The sequence below is a fragment of the Triticum urartu genome, chromosome 1A (assembly GCF_056163025.1).
Source record: "Triticum urartu cultivar PI428250 chromosome 1A, HENAU_Tu73, whole genome shotgun sequence".
Classification (NCBI taxonomy): domain Eukaryota; kingdom Viridiplantae; phylum Streptophyta; class Magnoliopsida; order Poales; family Poaceae; genus Triticum; species Triticum urartu.
Window position 1 is genome coordinate 529,653,482 of NC_141873.1, and position 21,795 is coordinate 529,675,276.

The following is a 21,795-nucleotide window of genomic DNA, read 5'->3' on the forward strand; positions in this document are numbered from 1 at the left end:
GGATCGCTTCAGCAAGTACTGCCACTTTGTGGCGCTGGCCCACCCGTACACGGCGGAATCAGTGGCGCAGGTGTTCTTCGCTGAGATTGTGCATCTCCATGGCGTCCCGCAGTCCATGGTCTCTGACCGCGACCCCGTCTTCACCTCGGCTTTTTGGCGGGAGCTCATGCGCCTCACCGGGACCAAGCTGCACATGACGACGGCGTTTCATCCACAGTCGGATGGCCAAACGGAGGCTGCTAACAAGATCATTGTGATGTACCTCCGTTGTCTCACCGGGGATCGTCCCAGGCAGTGGCTCCGATGGCTTCCCTGGGCCGAGTACATATGCAACACCGCCTACCAGACATCAACCCAAGAAACTCCGTTCAAGCTTGTGTATGGCCGTGACCCTCCCACTATTCGCTCTTACGAGCCGGGCGATACACGGGTGGCCGCAGTGGCCAGGAGCATGGCGGAGCGCGACGAGTTACTCGCAGACGTCCGCTATCGTCTACAGCAGGCACAAGCGGGTCTACAAGTCCTACTACGACAGACGCCATCGGGACATTCGGCATGACGTGGGCGATTGGGTCTGGCTTCGTCTTCGCCAGCGCGCCGCGTCCTCTCTCAACCTGCCAACCAGGGGCAAGCTCAAGCCACGCTTCTATGGGCCGTACCGCATTTCAGAGGTCGTCAACGACGTGGCCTACCGCCTTGAGCTTCCGGCACGCTCGCGCCTCCATGACGTGTTCCACGTGGGCCTCCTCAAGAAGTTCTTCGGCACGCCTCCAACTGCACCACCGGGATTGCCTCCGATCCACAACGGGGCGGCTGTTCCAGAACCGGAGCGCGTGACTCGTGCACGACTAGCACGCGGCATTCGCCAGCTGCTCGTCCACTGGAAGGGTGAAGCAGCATCATCAGCTACATGGGAGGATCTTGACAGTTTCATCGAGCGCTACCCCGCTTTTCAGCTCGAGGACGAGCTGCTCGTCGAGGGGGGGAGAGATGTCATGTGGGGCGCTGCGTACAGGCGCGGGTCGTGCGCCCAGGGGCAGCAGCCGACGGCCACAGCTGGCGAGGCATGACAAGGAGTCCTGATCCTACGTTGGTTCCTAGAGTCCAGGAGTAGTTAGTTTCCTAGTTTGTTAGGAGTCCAGGAGTAGTTAGTTTCCTAGTTTGTTAGAAGCCCATAAGGCCTTTATATATCCTGTAATCTGCACCCTTGGACGCAGGCAATAAATCATTATCTCCTACCTCCTCCTCTACTCCTAATCTCTTCTCCTGCACCATTGAGCAGTTAGGCAAAAACCCTAGCGCTCCTATCAACCGAGACTACGAACTACGTAGTCGAGGTCCTGCTGTCTTGGGCACCGAGGTCCTTGACAGATGTGCTTTAGCAAAACTGTAGATTATATTGGTCTGGATACTAATTGCTACGGTACAGTACATAAGGATGTTTGTGCAAACCAAACTCCTGCTATCTGACTTGATAAACTATTGAGCCGACTAGGGGGGTACATTTCTCATCTGGTTTCTGAAGATGTCTACCAAACTACAAATTGTTTACAGTTGCTCTGATGTGCTGCATTGCCTTGTACGATGTGTCCGATTTGCTGTCCTCAAGCTTCAGAACGTCTTGGAGGATGGCTCGGCGATAGGCACATATGTTTTCCTGGCAGATAAAAACATACTGGAATGATTATATGTGTATTATAAATATGGTTGGAGAGTTGTTCTAGCAGACAAACCTTCGTGGTCGGGTTCCGTAGTGTCTCGCCTCATAGTGCCTTGCCATGAATAACGAATAGATGGTGGACTCCTCACTGAAGATGATAGCAATACATATTAACGTTTGATGGCATCAATGAACATATGTTAACGTTTAAAAATACCTTGCAATTTTTTCTATCATCAAAGTAGGAAACTCTCTGTTCCATCCATCAGAAGTGCATGGCCAACTTGAGAATAAAGTTTGCACACATTTGAAGAATGCCCCATGGATAGCATGACTGATTTGTTCATGGAATTTGACTCTGTCGGATGTAAATCCAAATGGGCCTGCTTGCGGATCTAGAACAACAATCCTCTTCCTCAGCATATCTAAAATATAACAGCACCATCCATAATGCAGAGGGGTGTGGAAAATGAACTGCATTGCAATGTAGACAGAAATGAATATTCATTGTAAAATATAATAGAGCAGGGGGCAGGGGAAATATATATGTGACGTACCATTCGGCACTGGTCGATGTGTTTCTCCATTAGGAGTTCTGTTTGGACTAAGACGGCGAACGTTGGGTCTATGTTGCGGATGGCAAGTGTCTGCAAACATTTGGTATTATTATCAGAACTGGTCATCCTGAAAAAAAATTAAAGTTGCATAGGAAAAATAACCAACATAGTAATGTACCGTAAAGTCTGGCTCGACGAACTTTCACCAAATTGCAAAATCTCCATCTTTCGAATTGGTGTGTTGGATTTGTGCTAATCGACGAACAATGGGAGTCAAGCATTCATGGCTTATTGCATCTTTTCCGATGATCTAGTCACATAAAATATACCCCTGCACTAACAACAGCCTGGGCGTGGGGTGCTCGATCCATGTCCTGGTACATAAAAAGGCAAGTAGAGGGAACATGAGTTAGAACAGTATGTTGATCATAATACAGTTTTGTTTACTGATGGGATATTACCTAGACATGCTGTCAGGCTGATCATTAGAGATGCAGAATGCAAAGATTTTGCTTGAATCAGCCAGTGGGGTGTGTGACGGTGGAGTCGAAGACCATGGGTCTGACACAAATGATTTTCAAGATAAATGTCTGGCGGGTGGGGTCGTGTCTGTTAACTGTGAGAAAGAAACTCCCGTGCAATCTTGGTAAGCGAGTACGATACTGGAAAAAAGACCATCATGATAGAAAACAAGGCTCATTAGGTCAGCGGATGAGTCGATGCCCCTTTCTGGAGTGGATGGATTGTCGTGGTTGCCGTCATGAACATAAGTGCCTTGTTGGTTATAATAGTGCTTCTTGTTTTGGCCTGAGATTGGGCAGAAAATAGATTCAGTTGGGCAAAATGGTGCATGCTTATAATTAATTATATATAAAAACAAAATTGATTAAAAAATACCGTTGTGCGTGTCGTCCATAATGTTATCACTGCTCTGTACATATACCCTTTTTCCGAGCTTGATGTACATGCCCAGTGGAGCTGCCTGTTGTTAAGTTGATGAAGGGGAAATCATAAGGATTCAATCAAAGGGTGCATATCGCTGTATTGGGTGTGAATTAGCTTTTTGTGACGAGAAACAACCTTCGCTGTCGGAAAGATCGTGCTGTTGTCCCAGCCGGTCATTGACAATTATTTGTCCTGTGTTCCATGCCGATGATGACTTAAACGAAAACATCTAGACAGAAAAATGGATCTACCCGTACGACAATAATTGATTTGGTGACAGTACCTGCTGTGTTGGTATCTACCAAACGGCATGTCGTAAGACCGGCAAGTTGGCAACATATGCATCTGCTGGACAAACATGCCCCTAGCTCGTCGAGAAATTTTAGCATCCCAATTTGGGTGGTGTGCGTATCTCGGAGATGTTTGCCATAAGCCTGGTATTGTGCTCCTTCAGAATGATTCCAACGAGGTCATTTGCCTGCATGACAACAATTAAAACTTTGCACATAGATAAAATTTAACTGCTGCCTAAATCTAAGATATTAAGGTTTCAATCTGGTGTGGTACCATGTTTGGGTACTTGCGTCTCATTATGTTGGCAAACTCTACAGGGCCAATAGTGCTTCGTGGCTTAATTAATCTTACTAGCAGCACGAAGGGGGACCTTTGAAGATGAAGGGTCACATATCTTGTTTGTGACATGGTTGGGATGGTGAACTTTTATATTCGATATAATATTCTCTGAATGAACAACCTCCTTCAGATCACACTAAAAAACAACAACACGTAACATGTGTGAACAAAAAAAGACTGCAGGCAAAAGGAAGAATTAATGGTGTTGAATAAAAATGCTTTTGAGATTACATCTGTGCCAGCAAAAAAACTTCTTGTCCTTCGTGGGATGTAATTGAGTCAATTGCCTTCTTTACTGATTCGTGATCGAAAACTTTGACATGGGGGAGGATATTCTGTGCAATGTGCCCGCTTGATTTTTCGATCTTGTCCAAAGCAATTACCTGCATGGACAAAATAATGTGAGGTCAACATGATAAAAAAATGTCCTACCTAAAAAAAATATTTACAAGATTGTTGAGCATGAATACCTGGAGGAGAAGGTGACATCCAACTATGTGAATTGTGATGTTGCCATTGGCGATATCGGATTTGATCTTTCTGACGCCTTTCATCAAACTTTCCGTGACTAACCTACACCAGTTGTACGAATTAATCTCTGACGGGACAACAAGTGCTGCCCTGTAATCAACACTAGTATAATTGTGCTTGGCGCATGGGTTCAGGACATGGCCAAATGAGAAGATTACAAATGCTATCTTAAAGCAGTCACATTCCACTTTGCTTGAATTCTCATCTAGATTCTTTGATAAAATAAATTCAGCGGCCTTCAAACTATGCACGCCTTTGATACTAATGCTTGAAGCCAATCTGCTGAACTCTATGCAAACTTCAGAAAGATCTGAATGTCCTGGAGGAATGACCCTACTTCCTTGGGGCAAACCAAATGCATCGTTTACTTCTTGGTCTGTGATTGGAATTTTCTTTGATTGATCCAATTCTAATAAGCATTGTTCTGGATCTACTCTGACCATCAATGAAGAGCTGAATTTCAAATTCAGTTTGTGTGTAATTTTTAAATGCATCAGCCCTCCGAAACCATCAATGAAGAGCTGAATTTTTAAATGCATCGTTTACTTCTTGGTCTGTGATTGGAATTTTCTTTGATTGATCCAATTCTAATAAGCATTGTTCTGGATCTACTCTGACCATCAATGAAGAGCTGAATTTCAAATTCAGTTTGTGTGTAATTTTTAAATGCATCAGCCCTCCGAAACCATCAATGAAGAGCTGAATTTTTAAATGCATCGTTTACTTCTTGGTCTGTGATTGGAATTTTCTTTGATTGATCCAATTCTAATAAGCATTGTTCTGGATCTACTCTGACAATCAATGAAGAGCTGAATTTCAAATTCAGTTTGTGTGTAATTTTTAAATGCATCAGCCCTCCGAAACCTGTTTCAGAAACAAGACGGCGCTTGAAGTTACTAAACTGGGATACCACACAACAAAACTTCTGAATAGATATGTGAGAAGTAAGAGTTGCATCTGCTAGCGTGATCCTGACAGATTCTTCTTCTCTGCCAGATATTGGGCTCGTTACATCTTGGGGGGTGGCTCTCCGTCTGCGTTGCCGTGGCTGGACATCGTTCTAATACTTGACAATCTGGCGATGAGAGACTACATCTTAGATAGGGCAAATACAGCAGACTCGATAAGGCAACACAACCAAAAAAACTGGATTGCAGAGCCGCACTAGCTATGGGGAACTATGATTGCAATGCCTACTGAAATATAAATGGAGATGGATTTGTCGATCCAAGAGAAATTCACGGTCGATGCTGCACTTGATATGCTTAAAATCCATACCTGGTGTGGGACGAGTGGGGCTGGAAGCATCGAAGAAATTGGGGCGCTGGGGGCCAAGGGTAGAATCCGTGACGGCGACGGGGGCCGGTCGGAAACACTTGAGAGTTTGATCTCCGCCGCCGCCGTTAGCGACTTTGGTAGGTGAAAGATGGGGAGGGGGAGAAGAGCAGTAAATGTTTTGCCTGTGCGTGGGGCTAAGACGATAAGGGCTGGCTGGTCTGACCAAAACAAATGGTTACAGTCGTACGTATCGGGCGATTTGTCTTGGCAATTAGAATCTCTAATGGTTCATATTGGAAGATATTAAGTTTAATAAATAAGAACTGTCAGCGTAAACCAGGTTGACGCTGCATGAATGTGTCTGTGAGGCTCGTACAGCACTGCACGCGATCCTCGGTTAAACGCACTTGATTAGATAAATAAAGCGGGAATAATTAACAACTAATTGTTGCATTAACATCTATAAACAAATGTCAACATGGCCGACGTGCGTTGAAGACTTATTTTGCTAAACCTGACAAGCAATCCAGCCGAGCGAGCTGGCATAATTTTACAGTGGCCTAACTTGTGCTCGGGGCCGGTTGGTCCAATATGCAACCTGTTCTAAATTGCGGCCTCTCATGGTGCTGGGTCGCGGGACATCTGCTGCGCATGCGGAAGGATCCAGGACCAAACCGGCTGGATTACGCGGGCAATACAGCCCGGTGAAAAACAAACGCATCACTACTATACATTGCACAGTTAATGCAAGACGATGATTCACATGCAACCGACTGGTGAGGATATGCATACCAATGGACGCCGTGCACCAAAGGAGCTTTTCGGGTTATGATCTACTACTTCGCATAGGCTAATACCTTCCAGTAGCTTGATGACATTGTTGAAGATTCGGCATGGGTGTCACACCCATCACCTGCCCAATGGTATCTTACAGTTAGTGGTAGTGTTCGCTCCTGAGTCAAAACTCTAAGAAAGGAATTGTCTTTATAGATTATAAATGAATTATTGCACAATTTTTTAATGAATTTAGAAATGATTGTGAATTTCAAAAAATATTACTGCATGTTCTAAAAAATATTCATAATTTTAGAAAGTTCATCATTTTTTCCTAAAAAATCTTTATTTTTAAAAATATTCATGGATTTAAATATGTATTCAGGAATTCTTAAAGATGGTCGCGCCTTTTAAGAAATCCCATCTTAAAAAATGTACATGGGCTAACAAAATTGTTCACAAATTTATTAGTGAATTTCTTAAAATATTCATGAATTAAAAATGATCATGAATTTTTAAAAATGAAAACTAAAAATTAGCATAAAAAGGAAAGAAAATGATAAAACAGAAAAAAGGGGTAAAGGAAACCCCTAAAAACCAGAAGAAACCCGATGGCCAAACCATAAACGAAATGAAAAAAAATCTTCATCAACCCAGTCCATCTAAAATCAGCCCCAAACAACACGTCTATAACCACAAGCGGCGGAGCGCGCTACCCTACCTGACCGTCCAGCATGTCCAGCATGGTTCATCCGACAGGAATTAACTAATACGGCCCATGCGCAGATCGAGAACTACCGGGGTTATGATACTTATGAAGCTGATGCCTTTGCTGAATCCGACTTCTGCTCTGCTGCTGCTGCTGCTGTTGTGTTGCGTCGTCTGGGCACTTTGCTTGCCACGACGTGCAGATGTTGGCATAGGGGCCTTGGTGCCCCGGTTTCCCTCTCGAATCCCCGCACGCACACAAATCCTGCATCGCATCACACTCTTTGTCAGGGAAACTCGAGATAAATCATGGAGAAAGATCATGTGCAATAACATCTTCCACCCAAATAAGTTTGGAAGCAATCATTTGCACATAAATGCAAAAAACGATGAGGTCCCTTGCTTTGTATCATTGGGAGTGTGGGAGAAGAGGAATATTGAGAGCTTAGTAATATTGATAAAAAAATTAAAAAAAGGAAAGAGAAAGAAAAATAAATTAAAGAAAACTAAAAAAATTTAAAAAGAAGTTATTAGTCCCTCCGGTCCATATTACTCCCTCCGTTCCGAATTACTTGTCGCAGGTATGGATGTATCTAGATGTATTTTAGTTCTAGATACATCCATTTCTGCGAGGAGTAATTTGGAACGGAGGGAGTACTTGTCATAGTTTTAGTTCAGCTTTAATAGTAAAAATGATATCTTTCATGTGTTGTATATATCAGTGCACGGGCCGTTTGGGCCACGGCCAATACCTCTGGGGCTGCTGCCATGGCCGGCTCATGCTAGTCATGATGCATGGCGTGTGGTGGCCTCTTTAGCGGGGACAGTGGGGCAACCAGTTTCCCGGGCCGGCGCAGTTGTAGGAGGTGCTAGGATTGTGCTGCCGAGTTTCCATGGAGTCGCACCGATGCATGTGTGTGGTCGTGGTGCTTCGGGCGAAAGCCCTGCTTGATACTTGTCCATGCCGACGACGATGTGTGTTGTTCCTATCTTGGTGGAACCATCGAGGACCCTCGATTCAACCCATCCTTCAGGGTCTAGTACCCCGGGTGAAACCAGGATCTAGCTTGCATGACATCAGCGTCGACGACGATGCTCCCTTGTGGAGGCGTTGTTCTTGGAGGTCTGACCCAAGGTTGGGGCGTGAGCCGGTGGCACTCACCTTTGCTCTAGCTAGTACTCTCTCCGTTGCTAAATATTTGTCTTTCTAGAGATTTCAACAAGTGACTACATACGGAGCAAAATGAGTGAATCTACACTCTAAAAATATGTCTATATACATCCGTATGTGGTAGTCCATTTGAAATCTCTAAAAAGACTACTTGATGGCATGGGTAGCAGACCATGAAGGATCCCGGCGTGGCGACGTTTTGGAAGCATAGGGTTACTCCATGAGTACCGACTGATGGTTCCAGGAGTGCGTTGCGATAGACCATGTATGTGGCGATGTGCGGTGGAGGAGTGTTCACGACGTAATTGGCGTTTGGCTGCTTCTGGGCCTTGGCACCGTTGCGGTGTGAGACCGGCGGCCTGCAACATCATCGACATATTGTCTTGGTCCAAGACGTTCGCGATGTGAAACCGTCCACAATGCTCCCTCTACGACCGCGCCGAGGAGGCCGGGAGGATGTCATATTGTTGGTTTCTCTCCTGTCACCATAAGCGAATCCCCGTCGCACCAAGAGGGAAATGCCTATATAGGGAGGCTGCGGTCGGTTGTAATCCCTATGTCCGAGATCAAGTCATTGTGTTCCATTACCACTTGGCGAGCAAAAAAAAGAGCCATAGAGAAGCCATGCCGCTGGCGTATGCTTTGCCACCACAAACGCCTGACCTGGCAACAGGAGCACACCGGCTGGCTGGGCGTGACACCGACGCACCACCCTTGCACTGGTCCTTTTTGGTCTAATTTAGAGGACTCGATGGCTGACCAAAATGGACGTGCCGAAAGTAGTCCCATCGCCACCACTATCCAAAAGGTCCCGCTCCACCAGGAGCGGACATACAAAGACCTGACCATGTGAGCGGTAGGAGAGGAAGAAGATAGATTGGTGTCAGCAAGAATTTAGTTGCCCCTCCAATTGCAGCAAACGGAAGAGGCATGGGAAGCACAGCTGTGTTGCCCACGGGAGAGACATGGGAGGCGCTTCAATCTGTGATTCTCTTCGAGGGCAGTGGTTTGGGCTTCAGCTCCTGTTCCAGATCCGGATGCTTCCCTTGGAGATCGATGATGCTGGCCTTGAAGAAAAGCTTGGTAATGTATTTAAGTTGTAATTTATTGACGGTGTCCATACTTCCGTGTGATTGAGTTGCTTTTTTTTAAGCATCGTGTGATTGAGTTGTTGCATGTTTCTTGAGGGCACAATTCTCCCAGAAAAGCATGTCCTCTGACTAGCTCCACAAGCTATCAACATATAAGGAGGGAGGGCGTGGATACCACATACAAACCACCAATCGTAAGGAACCCGAAGGAAACGGACACTACCAACTAGAGATCAGAAGGTCCAATAATTGCGGCAAACGTTCTTCAACCACAAGAGTGAAAAACAGAGGAGAACGGAGTCACTCCTGAGATCTAAACTAAAAAAGTAAGCCAGGCCTTAAGAGTATTTAGTAGCTGTATAGAATGGGATCCTCACCGACTTGTAGCCAGCAGAAGGATGGGGGTAGAGGGGAGGATAGGTGACGGTGGATTGCAAGAGTTTTTCTGTTTTACCAACGATCGCATGCAGGAGTCTCTGCTAAATTGTTTGGGGAGAACAAGAGCCTTCCACCTTTTAAATCTAAGAAGGCTACTATTTTTAATTTGGAACCTGGAAATTAATTTGCTCCACAGTGCATTTTGAAGATAAATTCCACTATAGTTAGTTCAGTGCTCCATTTCATACTGATGATCTAGCAGTTCTTTTTTTTTAGTTGGACATCTAGAAGTTATCAGTGTACATGGGTGCATGGGACGGGATGTGTGTTCAACCATTAATTTATACCCTATACTCATAAATTGTTCTTTGATGAGAAGAGGCAGCAAGATCTTCCCCCACGGTAAAATACATTTGGCAACCTACTGAAATATATTGTTCTTACCTTTCCAGAAGCACTGCTGTATTTCTTCAGTTGTTAGACCTACAGAAGTAAAATAAGAGCTGTTGGTAAACAGATAGATTTGTCCGAATTGGTGATGTATGTTGGTCACAACCTTTGAATATAGAAGACACCGAAGTCCCAAAGTAGACCATACGTCTTTCCAAGGGCCATAAGTCCTTCCTTACAACGTATATGGGATCATAGCTAGATTTATGGTCAGCAAATACCTGCGTCAATAAATTCACAAAAGCATTGTAACTTTGTAAGTCGACTCTGTAGAAATATCTACCCTATTCTTGAGGAAAAAGAAATATCTGAGTCTGCGACATACCTCATTAACTTGAAAATAAGTGCCGTTCAGTGGGAAAGTACCCTTCGTACCTGTTCGACATGGAACCTGTTCATGTTCCAGTAACTCGTCATTAGTAGACTGGAGAAGCGCATGCAATTTTTTAGACAACAGTGAGTTGTTAATATTATTACTAAAGCTTTAGTATTTAAAGTACCTCACTAACAATATTCTTTTGCATAGATGTAATAGCTAAGAAACTCAAATTTATGCAACCCTTTTTCAGGGCCAGTACTATAGATTATTCTCATACGATAAATACAAGTTACATAAAGAACACAAGTGCATTTGATCGAACAGCAATCAGTTATTCATATTTCTTAAAATGTTAGTAGAGTAGGTATTATGTAGCTTACCAATATATTTTTAGTATGTCTGAATTGGCCCAAAAGGCCAAAAGATACATAGATGTTCTTCTTTGGAGCAAAGATTATAGATTATGATCATGCAACAAACACAGGCCAACACAAATGTGTGTTTGAGCAAACACTATAGATTAAAAATGCTTTATGAGTTAAGAGGTTGAAAAACAACTCTGTTTTATTTATTTATTTTGTCAATTCAGTAATTTAGATGTAGCCTTCTGCTTTTAGGATGGCAAACTAACATATCTACTCTAAATCAGTGTTCATGATTGCCAGGTAATTTATTGCTTTACCAGAATCGTGGCTTTGACATATCTAGATTGGTTTTCCCGCTCAAGCACACAGTGCTGACACTTCTCATTATTACAAAATCCATCTTCCCTTCGAAAGTCAGAACATGGTTTGGGGGCCTTGATCATTGCATTTATGTCATCTGCATTGAGCCAGAATATCCAATAAAGATCAACTTACAAGTGCAGTCAAATTACATGTGCGGGCATGCATTCTCAAATAAAATATACTTGCCTTGCATCCATATGGTCAATAGGTAAGGGCTTGGATCGCCGTCTTCCCGTTGATGGAGTCCAAGCTGTAAATCAGTTTCTAGATCAGGAACAGGAACAATGTTTTGAAATGCTTAAATGAAAGTGGCAGAATCAAAACCTGTTGCACAAGGGAGTGTGAATCTGGAATCTCGTAACTGCAGGCAAAATCTTACTTCAGTAATGAAAGTTACAGAACTGAGCATTTTCTAGATAAATAAAATAATTTGCATGGGAAAATAATAGCTATATAGTAAGTGTAAAGTAATGCAAGTTTAAGCCAAAGCAAAATCAGTTCACTGCTTAGTGCTTACACATAGTGTTCTGTCCGAAGCCTGCTCACGTTCTTTAGTTTAGGGACAGGAATTGAAGCTGCTTCAGTGCTAATAGCAACAAGTGCTTTCTCGATATCATCAGACTGGAGATCCATATTGCTTTCTTTAATACAATTTTCCAAGTTGTGAGCAAAAGCTTCCATGTTAAGCTTAATTAGTGGGATTTCATCTGGATCATAATCTTCAATGTCATTTTCCCAAGTTTCTGGAAGTTCTTCCCGTGCTGGACTTGTTGGCTCCTCAATAATCGGCTCTGAATTGTTAGTGTGAAAAACCTTTCCACGGGTACTTTCCTCAAGCTGAGGAAGCACAGTTGAGTTCGGAGTAGGCATGCTACCGCTCTGAAAACTGAATTGATTGCTCGGATTCACCAAGCTTTTCTCCTGAGGTGCAGGAAGTGCAAGCCGTGCACTTCATTAAAAGGAATCAGGAAAACATAAGAAGATTCAGAAGGACAAGAAATTCACAAATCAATAATAAGTACACAAAAGAGCTCCCAGTTAAGACCAAGAATCCAAGATAAGTGCCACATAACTTTTGGTTGCACAAAAGAAAAGAAAAATGATGCATGATGCATGTATCGAAACTAACAGAAGCATCTGTTCAGAAACAGGTTATATTCTGAGTGGAAACTAATATGTGTCTCACAAATCTCAACCAACAGAAGGCAATTTGGTACAAGGATCGAATATAAGTTACTATTTCTGAAAGAGGATAAAATGTGATAATACCTCGCGAAGGCACTTGCGAAATGCCTACAATCACCTCTCATTGGACAAGCATTGCAATTTGGCTTTGTTTTAGTACAGAACACCTGCATTGATTGTGTGAAAATATTTATTTACCCTTTTTAGGGAATATTTATCTAGTACTTCGGAAGGAGAACCAATTCATCTCTAGATCCTAATAAAGTACCTTTCCAAAAGTGATCATATGATAATGTAGCTCGTACCTGTGAAAAATGTTGACTCTGTTAACTACTTTAGTTATTATTTACAGAGATTGAAATTTACATGGAAAGAATAACATATAATGTGCCAGTAAAAAAAACAAGTGCAGAATTTAAGCTAATATTACTATACTCACAGTGTTTTTTGATCAAGTTTACATAGACGAGGCCAAAGGTACTTTTGTACAGTCTCCAAGACAGGATATCTTTGACAAGAAAATCAATATGAGCAAATTTTAATTGAATATACAAGATGAAATAAATCCTTAGACAATGGAGGACGCTTACAGCTCGAGGAGATGTAGTTGTAGAGATTCAGGAAGGGGTTGAATAGGAACCCATCCCAGTCTTACACATATGCGGCCAACATTGGTGTCAACCTTCAGTGGCCAAAGCATTGTTGTGTAAATATGAAAGTGATTGAAGGTGATTTAAAAGTTTAGAAATAACTTACAGGGAATGCGAGTTGATGTAATGTCAGTAGACGAACACATTCAACACTTTTGAGCCCCAGTCCACGTATGCTAAGCAAATAATCCCTGAAAAGTGCACCAAATCGTTTTTAATAGGAAATCTTGTCATGCTGGATGGAGCTTGTTTTCCATGCTTTTTTGAGAAAACGCAAAGGGCTTTTGCGTTTCATTTCATTGAAAGGGGGGGGGGGGGGTGAAAAAAGCCTCCTAGGAGGTGAGTTTACAACAGCATTGGCCAGTTAGTGTACATCCCAGGATGTGGGCAGAACAACCCTAAGCCCCTGGGCACCGGCTCTAACCCAGCAGCGGGCCTCTTCTTTAATCCTATCCACTAGGACATCAATCGAGGGTGTCGCATTGTCGAAGACGCAGGCGTTCCTGTGCTTCCAGAGCATCCAGGGAACAAGCAAGGCAGCATGGAAAACAAGCACTTGCTCTGGTCAAGTCGGTACTCGGTGCTTGTTTTCCATGCTAAAACTGAACAAATCTTTCACTACTTTAGTCAACTGCACCACATTTGACAAACTTTTGTTCTATTCACGCAACTTCTACATTAGCAGTTTAGCACATAGTGCTCAGTTTTAGATATTAAATGCAACATCCAACTTGTTGTACTTCTTGCTCCATCTCATTCTTTCACACTAGGTTATAGTATTTCAAGCACTAGAAAGTGTCACCCACAGAAAGTAAAGAGATATACTCATTATCTTACTTTGCTGAGTCAGGGGGGGTATCTCTTAACCACTCCAGATCAATGGTTCCATGATCTCTGACCATTCGATTCAGGAACTCCTGAAAACAATAATTTTTGTGAGCATAACTGATATCTCAGTCCTACAAAAGAATTCAGTCCTGTGCTTGCTATTTCAACAAAACATCAAATACTGCATACAGAACTAGTAAATCATTGTCTCCTAGTCCTAGTTAGTGCTTACAATTAAACCCTAAGGTTACTGTGGCCTTAATTCTAAGAAAGAGAATAGCCATATAACTATCAACAAAGCATCAACCAGTCCAAACATAACTTATTAAATCCTACTGTTCAGTTTGTACCTGGATTCGCTCTGCCAAAACATTGTTTATTCCTCGTCCCCGGATGGCGCTAGAAATTGCTCGTACATCTGCACACCGTACTGCTTCCCAATCAACAGAGTCTCTTCTTTCAGACTTTCTTTCTTTCATGTGGCCATCAGCACAAGCCTGTCTTCGAAGTTTATCCCAATCGAAGTTTTCAGTTTTTTCTTTCCTTGTGGTTCTTGTTTTCTTTGGTCTTGCTTCTTTATCTGGTCCTCCATTATAGAAAGGAAAACCAGATTTGACAGTAGATTCATCCACCGTGTTTGCTGTTTCTGCTATCGTTCCACCAGTGATAGAGAGTGATTCATGCTCCTGGAAATCTGATGCTTCAAAAGTAGAGGGAATTCCATGCTGACTTGCACCATCATCATTTACTGTTGTTGTTTTGATTCTTTGGCATTCAAGTTCCTTGGTTGAGGCATCATTTCCTGCTAATGAATCGAAATTGCTTCCCAGCTGCTGAGAAGCTGCACCACCGACACTACCAACAGAACTGTTATGTGAAGGATTATCCCCAGAACTCGATAATTCTGACTGAAGAATAGTTTCCGAAATTATAACACTTTTAGAAGATGACATATCCTTCTGGAACTGTATCGCTCGTGAGCTTTTTTCTGATGTTATTAATTCGATGGAGAAATCTGGAAATTGTTGTGCTTTGGGGTCAACTTCTGCCTCTTGGTGGTCGCATAAATCTGCATTTGCTTCTTTGGAGTTGAAGGAATAATTTTCACCTTTAGTCAACTCATAAGCACTAGCATTGTTCTTTGTTTCTACATGTATCTTCTCATTGGTTATTGACAGCTCCTCAAAGTTCTCTCGTAGATCTGGTCTTGCACCGTTGTCAAAAAAGTCAAAGATTCTTACCCCTCCTACTGCAACCGTGCTAACTATTTCCTCATCGTCTTGACTGATAATATCATCCTTACAATTTCTATTAACTGTCCTTGGAGGAAAATTTGCAGCAAGTGACATATACGCAGAGCTGTATTTTGAAGAGAAAGAAATAGCAACCATAACCAGAGTTTGTAAACAAGAATAATTATTCATTTGTTTTAAAGAACAGAGAGTATCAGAGTATTGGATGTGACTATCATACCTGGAAAGATGGTCAGACACATTCTGAGTGAGGAAAACCCCTACTACGGAGTCAACTACTGATCCTTTCCATGGAGAAAAGTGCCTGTCGCCTAATAAACATGCAAGTCAACATAAGCTATATATCTCAACCATCGGCTCATGGAAATTTGAATTTAAATTTAAAAACAATATAACACTTTCACACCTATCTTTCACGTATACTGCAATTTGCTGTATTCAGAAATCATATACTACGAGTCTAAAGATTACTATAATATTCTACCACCGGTGTTAATGGAACATGAAGGTTTCCACATTTACCCTTTATGAAATTAAGCCAAAATCCAGGTTTGGAAGCAAAATGCCAGCTTCCCAAAAGTTCATTATGACAACATCATCCACCACATTGAGCAGTGGGGTTACTTCAGCGTTAAAGATTTTCAAACTAGGATGTCTGATAGTTGTTAATGTGGATATTTCAACAACTATATCAACCAAGTCTCTTTGGTTGGCAAACCTTTGAGATAGGTGTCATGTGGTAGAAAGGGCTATGAAGAATGTTCAAGGAAAATTGAATTCAGCATATCATGGATGTTAAAATTGATTTGAAATCTTAATGAATTTACACCTCCAACAAAGTACCTTGAACTAGTCGCATGCGTTCTACAAATGAATTAGCACGGCCTTGAAAAACTTTTCTTTCTTGTTGCCACCATCTCTCTTTCTCAACATCATTCCCATCTACAGGCTCATCAGTTGCTTTCCCCATCAAGAGGTTCCAAACTCTAGTTGTCTCAAAATCCAAGTCAACTTTAGCTCGAGGGCGCTGCTTCTTGACTAAATCCAACGGCCACTCATATGGGAAGATCATCTGACTATCAAATGGTACAAGAGAATTTGATAGACTACCTGTTTCTCCATAAGGGACAACAGCGGATGTGGTCAGGGATGGATACATCTCATTTGTATGTACAGGCTCGGTGTTCAAATCAAGATAATTCAGCCCTGATGCAACTCCTTGAAGGAAATCCATATATGTAGTTGATGTATATCGTGAGTTGTGTGACCTTTTTCCTGTTGCTTCATAATAAATATCATGGTAGAAATTTTTATTATTCGGAGGCTGAAAATTTCCCTCTGATCTGCGGTAATGACATCGTACCCTTCGTGAACGTTTCTTGGTAAAAGGTTTAAAACTGGGTCTTCCATACAGGGCCTCCAGGCATGACTGAGATGATAATCCTGGCGATACTTTTGCCCTATTCATCTCAACATTCATTATAGGAACATACGAAATCCTGCGGACTCGGACCGTTCGCTTCTTTTTTATCCCACCAGCTTGACAAAATCCTAGCATCTGAGCGGCAGTCCTTAAGATGATCGAGTCCCGTGAGCCGGCTAGAGAGGACTTGCTCTCTCTACGTTGTTGATCCTTCTTTTTCTCCACTCTCGACACCTTAGTCATCTGAAATTCTGTGGATGTTGTTTCACGTACAGACGTAGCTGAGCGACGCATAGAAAAACCAGCTTTGTTAGAGTCGTTCACCTCCAAGTCCTTGTTGTTCCCTTCCAGTATGGTAACCCCAATCCTTGTGGCATCAAGACTATGAGTGCTTCCTACACTGTCTTGTTTTCTTGGTGGCTCTCTGCTAAAACATCCAGAAGTTGCAGGTGAAACTTCTTGTGTACAGTTTATTGCCATCTCTGGCAAATGTATGTACTCATCTAACAATTTGTTCATCTCGCAAATCATGCCAAAAGCTAATCCTCCTGGTGAATTTTCCATGTCCAGATGCAGTCCATGTGCACCCTGCGCAGTTGATACAGTGGCGGTTGAACAGAAAGAGCTTTTAGCATGAATGAGTATTTCCTCAACGTGGTGGCATGAGTTGCCAGCTAATGATTTGCCTCTCAGCACTCCCTGTTCACAAAGTTCGGACTGCAACCTTCTTCGGACTGATGCAGCTCTGCTTCTAGCAGCATCTTCTGCTTCCCTAGAGACTGATTGGTCGCTAACAGGTCCCGAGCAATTCTCCAGAGAGCTGAGATTCCTTTTCTTCCGAACATAACTTCTCTTGGCTTTCTGATTTGGTGGTTTTCCTTCTGGTGTTGTAACAGCAGGCTTTTGCTTCTTGATTTGCTTGTCTTCGCGTATTACCTTGGCTCTATGTTTCTTCCTCCGGGGCTTCAGTTTTCCTGCAGGGGCCTCCTCATTTTCCTTGAATGCAGCAGCTGCTGCTGCTGACAGAGGTGTGTGATCGTTCAGTTGGCTTTGGGTCTTGAGCTTTTCTCGTGTCTGCTGATACGTTTGCATGTTCTGATCAGTTACACCTTCAGCAAGCAGTGAAGCCAATTCATTATTAGTATTTGAAGGAATAGCTGATTGTAATTTACTGTGCCTATCAGAGAGATCTGCTGCTGATGATGATGATTGTTGGCTATCATGTACTTGGAATAGTGCTTCTGCATCTAAACCATTTGGCTGAAGATGTATTGGTGTATGTTCAGAACTGCAATTAACTGAAACTGCTAGTACTGTCGAAGGATCTATGGCCCTGTCATTGGCAGCAACATCCGAGTCCCTTCCAAGTGACAAGAAATCCCTTGGAGCAAGCTCAATAGAAACATCATCTTCAGAATCTGCAGAGGAAAAACAGAATGATTCTTTTTTTTTTCAGCCCAAATTAAGCTTGGACGAAGCTATATCATAAAACTGAAGATGCAATGTTGCCGTGAAGAGAAAATGCTCACCTCCTGCGATGCCGGGCAGGGCAGGAACTAGAGTGGGCGTATGAGGTAGTGGCCTTCCGGTCAGCATTGGTGCAGGCAGGTTATGGGGCGGCCAGACGGAGTTGCCACTGCCTTGCTCGGCGGCGCCGCTCATCGCTACGGCTGTGGCAGCAAGATTTTGCCACGTGTTACCAGGAACGTTCTCTTGGTTCATTGCAGGATTTGACTGCTTCTTCTCCGCAACCTGAGCAGAGAAGTGGATAATCGAATCTGGTAAAAAAAGGACTGAATAGCAAGTGGATGATCGAATCTGATAAAAAAAGGACCAAATAGCAAGAGGCGAAAAAGAGAGAAACCTCCGCAAACCCCTGGAAACGGAGCGGCGGATTTGGGGGTGGCGCCGTGCCGTCCAATCTGCCGGAGAAAGATTGATCCGGCTGAGAGAGGGGAGGGCGCCAGAACAGGATGCGGAAGAGGCAGAGCTGCAGGAGGGGAGGGAGGGGCGGAGCGGCGGAGGCGCGGAGCAAAGCGGCGGCGAGTTTGTTGATGAACGAGAGCGGCGGCGGCCAGAGGTAAAGGGAGAAGGATGTGTCTCTTGCGATCTCTCTACTTAATTAAAGCATCTATAACCGATCCTACAAGATTTTAACTTCTTTCTTATCTTGAGGAGTTAACGGCACCTAGTCGAGCCTTCTTTTAACTTCTTATTATCTCAAGAAGTTAACGGCAACTAGTCGAGCCCTAAACTTCTTATCTTTAGGAGTTATAAGAGCGTCTTCAGCCGTTCGGCCCCTCAGAACTAGAAATAGCGTCGCCCTAAAAGTAAACCGGCGATAATTTCGGCGTGGGGTGATTAGGTTCCCAGCCGCCGCCTCTAGACAACGTTTTCTAAAGGTTTTTAAAAACATACTCGGTCAAAATTTGGCCAAACACGACATAGATTCGGCGATATTTAGACATTCCACCATCTTTTTACATATTGAAAATTTAATCTAAAAGAGAAAAGACTACTGCTGCCGCGCCGCTGCCGCCTGCGCACGCCTACGGGCCGAAGAGCTTGCTGAAGGCGTCGTAGTAGCCGCCGTCGTCATCGTCCTCCTCCTCCTTCACACTACGGCCGTCCCTGCTGGACCTCTGCCCGGGGTCGCACTGGCGGACGGGTTTGGCTGGCGGCGGCGCCTCGTCGTTGCTGTCCTCAAGGACGATGACGCCTCCCTCGTCGCAGCCACGGCGCCGAGTGGCGATCTCCTCTAGGGTGCGGCGCTGGCGCTCCATCTCCAGCCGGGCCCAGTCCTCACGTGCCCACTTGATGGTGGCCTCGTCGGCGGCGGCCTTGTCATCGTGCTCGCTCTTCACGGCGATGAGCCCCGGCTCCGTCTTCGGCTTGACGAGGCAGGAGGTAGGAGCAGAGGAGGCACGGCCGCCTCGCTGATGACGGGGGCGGCGCCACGGGTGCACTGGCCGAACGGCATCTCCACGGGCTCGGCCTTGACGCTGACGAGCGCCAACGACCCAGAGGAGTGGGAGGAGAAACGGGAGGAGGAGGAGGAGGAGGAGGACCTGCCCACCATGCGCCTTGGCAGCCACGGGCCGCCACTCCGGCGGGGGGGCTGGGGCCGGGGCCGCCGGGTACTCGAACGGTGGGTCATTGCCACCCTCGAGGTACTCGAGGACGGTGTGTAGCGTGCGGCCGGGGCCGCCCCACCACAGGCGGCGCCCGTCACTGTTGTTGCGACCCCTTATCACTAGCGCGTTGTTGGTGGATGCGAGCTGCTCCTCGTGGCGGCGTTGAAAGTACGCCGCCCAGTGTGCGTGGTTGCTGGTGGCGTACTCTGGGAGGTCCCGCTCCTCCTCCTGCAGAGAGGCCCGAACACGCTCGATCTCGCGCGTGGAAGGGGCTGGCCTCGATCGGCTGCGGGGAGGCGGGACGCCTCCGGCGCTGAGCCTCCACCGCCCCGGCACATGCATGTCAGGCGGCGCCGGGTAGTTCGCCTCGTGGAGGAGGTGGGCTTCCCACTCGTGCATGTCTCTTCCATCGTCGGGGAACCGCTCTCCCATCGGTGGGGCGTACATGTGGTGGCTTTAGACCGGGAGAGAGGGAGACAGGATGGGGGGCGTCGGCAACGAGAGAGGGGCTGCGGGAGAGTGCGTCCACCGATGAGGGAGGGGGCGGCTTTTATAGCGGCCGGCGGACGGCAAACGTGTGTACGCGTGGCGGGAGGAGGCGCATCGCCGCACTGTGCCTCCCGTGAGGAATCAATGGAAGGCTGACCGGCGACAGCCTTGGCATTGATTCCCCGCATGAAACCAAGGCGATGAGGAAGACGAGACGAGGCTGGTCGCTGACTCGGCGGCCTCACCAGGCTTTCGCGCCAAAACGCTTCCCCCGGGGCCGCCGGCGCTAAATTCGGGACTAACCGGCAAAAAATGAGTTTCTGAGGACGCGACTGTGCCGTTTTTAGCGCCGGCGATAAAAAAGGACCTTGGGGCCTGTTGGGGTTTGGGGGGGGGAGTGGAGATGCTCTAACGACTCCTAATCGAACCCTCAACGTTTGGAAGAACGAAATTATAGGAAGTCAAATCAAAGGTCCAACCCAGCTCTCTCATTTTTTTGACATAAATTTTGCTTCTCCAATCCCATGAACGGCGATTCCTCCTTCTGCCTCCGCCCCCGCAGGTTACCACCACATCCACTGGCCGCCTAAGAATGAAACTTGCACCGCCCCACACCTCGAGCATGTCTCTTAGGCGTGAAATCTCGCTGGTGGCAAGGGATTTCACGAAATCGACCGTGAGAGGGTGCGAGATGGCGCATATCCCTCCTCGTCCGTGATCACTGCCGCATACCCCGGTTATCATAAACCATTGTTGACAAGAGTTGCCGATGATAAAAAAACGATTGATTGATTAAGAATAAGGTTCTTCGGGACGCTAAGTATATCCTGGCGGTGTCGCGATCGTGGTTGTCTATGGAACAAATGCTAGTTACCATGATCCAAGGTTATTTGGACGGACGAACATGGTTGCGGGGTATCGCTTGAGTCCGGCGAGATCAGGAGTGTTGCACAAAAATCCTCCACCTCCAAATAATACATGCAAAACCCCCCGAGAAGTATGCTTTAGCATACGTTACGTTACAGAAATATGAGTTGCCATGATACAGAGTCATCTGGATCGAGGGACTTGGTTGCAGAGTATCACTCGTGTCCCTAGTACGCTTAGGAGTTAAACATCGATAGGATGTTACATTCTCTTCGTATGTTTATGATAATAATCTTCTCGATGTTGAGTGAAGTTGACCACTCAACATTTGCGTTCATGGATGAAAGGTTATTACTAACAGTTTGATGGTGGGTCTGCGGAGGTACTCTGGTGACAGAACTTATCTTCCTCCTTTCTTGACCATTCGATACGGGATTAACGAAGACTGCTTTTAGCTACATTCATGAGGAGACCATTAATCACCGTTGTTGAAAATGGAATGTGAGGAGGAATGGTAGTCGCATATGTGATACATGGCTGCTGCATATATGCACGCGTATGTAATTGGCTCCACCCAATTGTAGAAGCATACAAAGTGGATTAGAGATCATAACCTAGATAAGTTTTAGCATACGCTACATTAGATACATACTAGTGGAGAATACAGACACCCTGGAACGCCTTCACTCTAACTATTCCAAAAATCTTCATTACTCTCTTTCTCTTTTAATTTATTCTTGCAC

The 21,795-nt window shown here is 44.9% G+C and overlaps 1 protein-coding gene across 3 annotated transcripts; it reads right to left on the bottom strand.

The window, feature by feature from the left end:
• Window positions 1-517: 517 nt before the first annotated feature.
• Window positions 518-18,684, bottom strand: LOC125530749 (protein ROS1C-like). 3 transcript variants are annotated; one of them, XR_015608872.1, is made up of 32 exons: window positions 18,427-18,684; window positions 18,092-18,314; window positions 15,983-17,980; window positions 15,360-15,450; window positions 14,237-15,245; window positions 13,896-13,975; window positions 13,165-13,249; window positions 12,999-13,090; window positions 12,848-12,916; window positions 12,677-12,713; window positions 12,493-12,575; window positions 11,741-12,172; window positions 11,548-11,584; window positions 11,410-11,473; window positions 11,178-11,317; window positions 10,502-10,567; window positions 10,283-10,397; window positions 10,171-10,209; window positions 7,100-7,351; window positions 6,397-6,517; window positions 4,266-4,368; window positions 4,027-4,178; window positions 3,730-3,931; window positions 3,446-3,640; window positions 3,298-3,354; window positions 3,115-3,199; window positions 2,679-3,024; window positions 2,396-2,591; window positions 2,218-2,307; window positions 1,878-2,134; window positions 1,734-1,808; window positions 518-1,657 (listed from the first exon to the last, which is right to left on the bottom strand). XR_015608872.1 is itself a non-coding variant. In XM_048690811.2 (19 exons), exons 2-19 carry the CDS (start codon window positions 18,282-18,284, stop codon window positions 7,191-7,193), a joined length of 4,791 nt encoding a protein of 1,596 aa, XP_048546768.2. In that variant the 5' UTR covers window positions 18,285-18,314; window positions 18,427-18,684; the 3' UTR covers window positions 6,823-7,190. The 3 variants fall into 3 exon arrangements, 1 of the variants encoding a protein (XP_048546768.2); XR_015608877.1 differs by lacking the exon at window positions 3,730-3,931; XM_048690811.2 differs by lacking the exons at window positions 518-1,657; window positions 1,734-1,808; window positions 1,878-2,134; ... (8 more) ...; window positions 4,266-4,368; window positions 6,397-6,517 and having other exon boundaries at window positions 6,823-7,351.
• Between the last annotated feature and the right edge of the window lie 3,111 nt (window positions 18,685-21,795).

Bases quoted from the DNA above. Each gene is read 5' to 3' on its own strand.
- LOC125530749 (XM_048690811.2), bottom strand. From the start codon at position 18,284: ATGAACCAAGAGAACGTTCCTGGTAACACGTGGCAAAATCTTGCTGCC. The intron at 12,173-12,492 runs GTATTATCACAT...CTTTTAATGAAG, and splicing joins TTCGCAAGTGCCTTCGCGAG to TGCACGGCTTGCACTTCCTG. The intron at 11,318-11,409 runs GCAAGTATATTT...GGCTCAATGCAG, and splicing joins ATTGACCATATGGATGCAAG to ATGACATAAATGCAATGATC.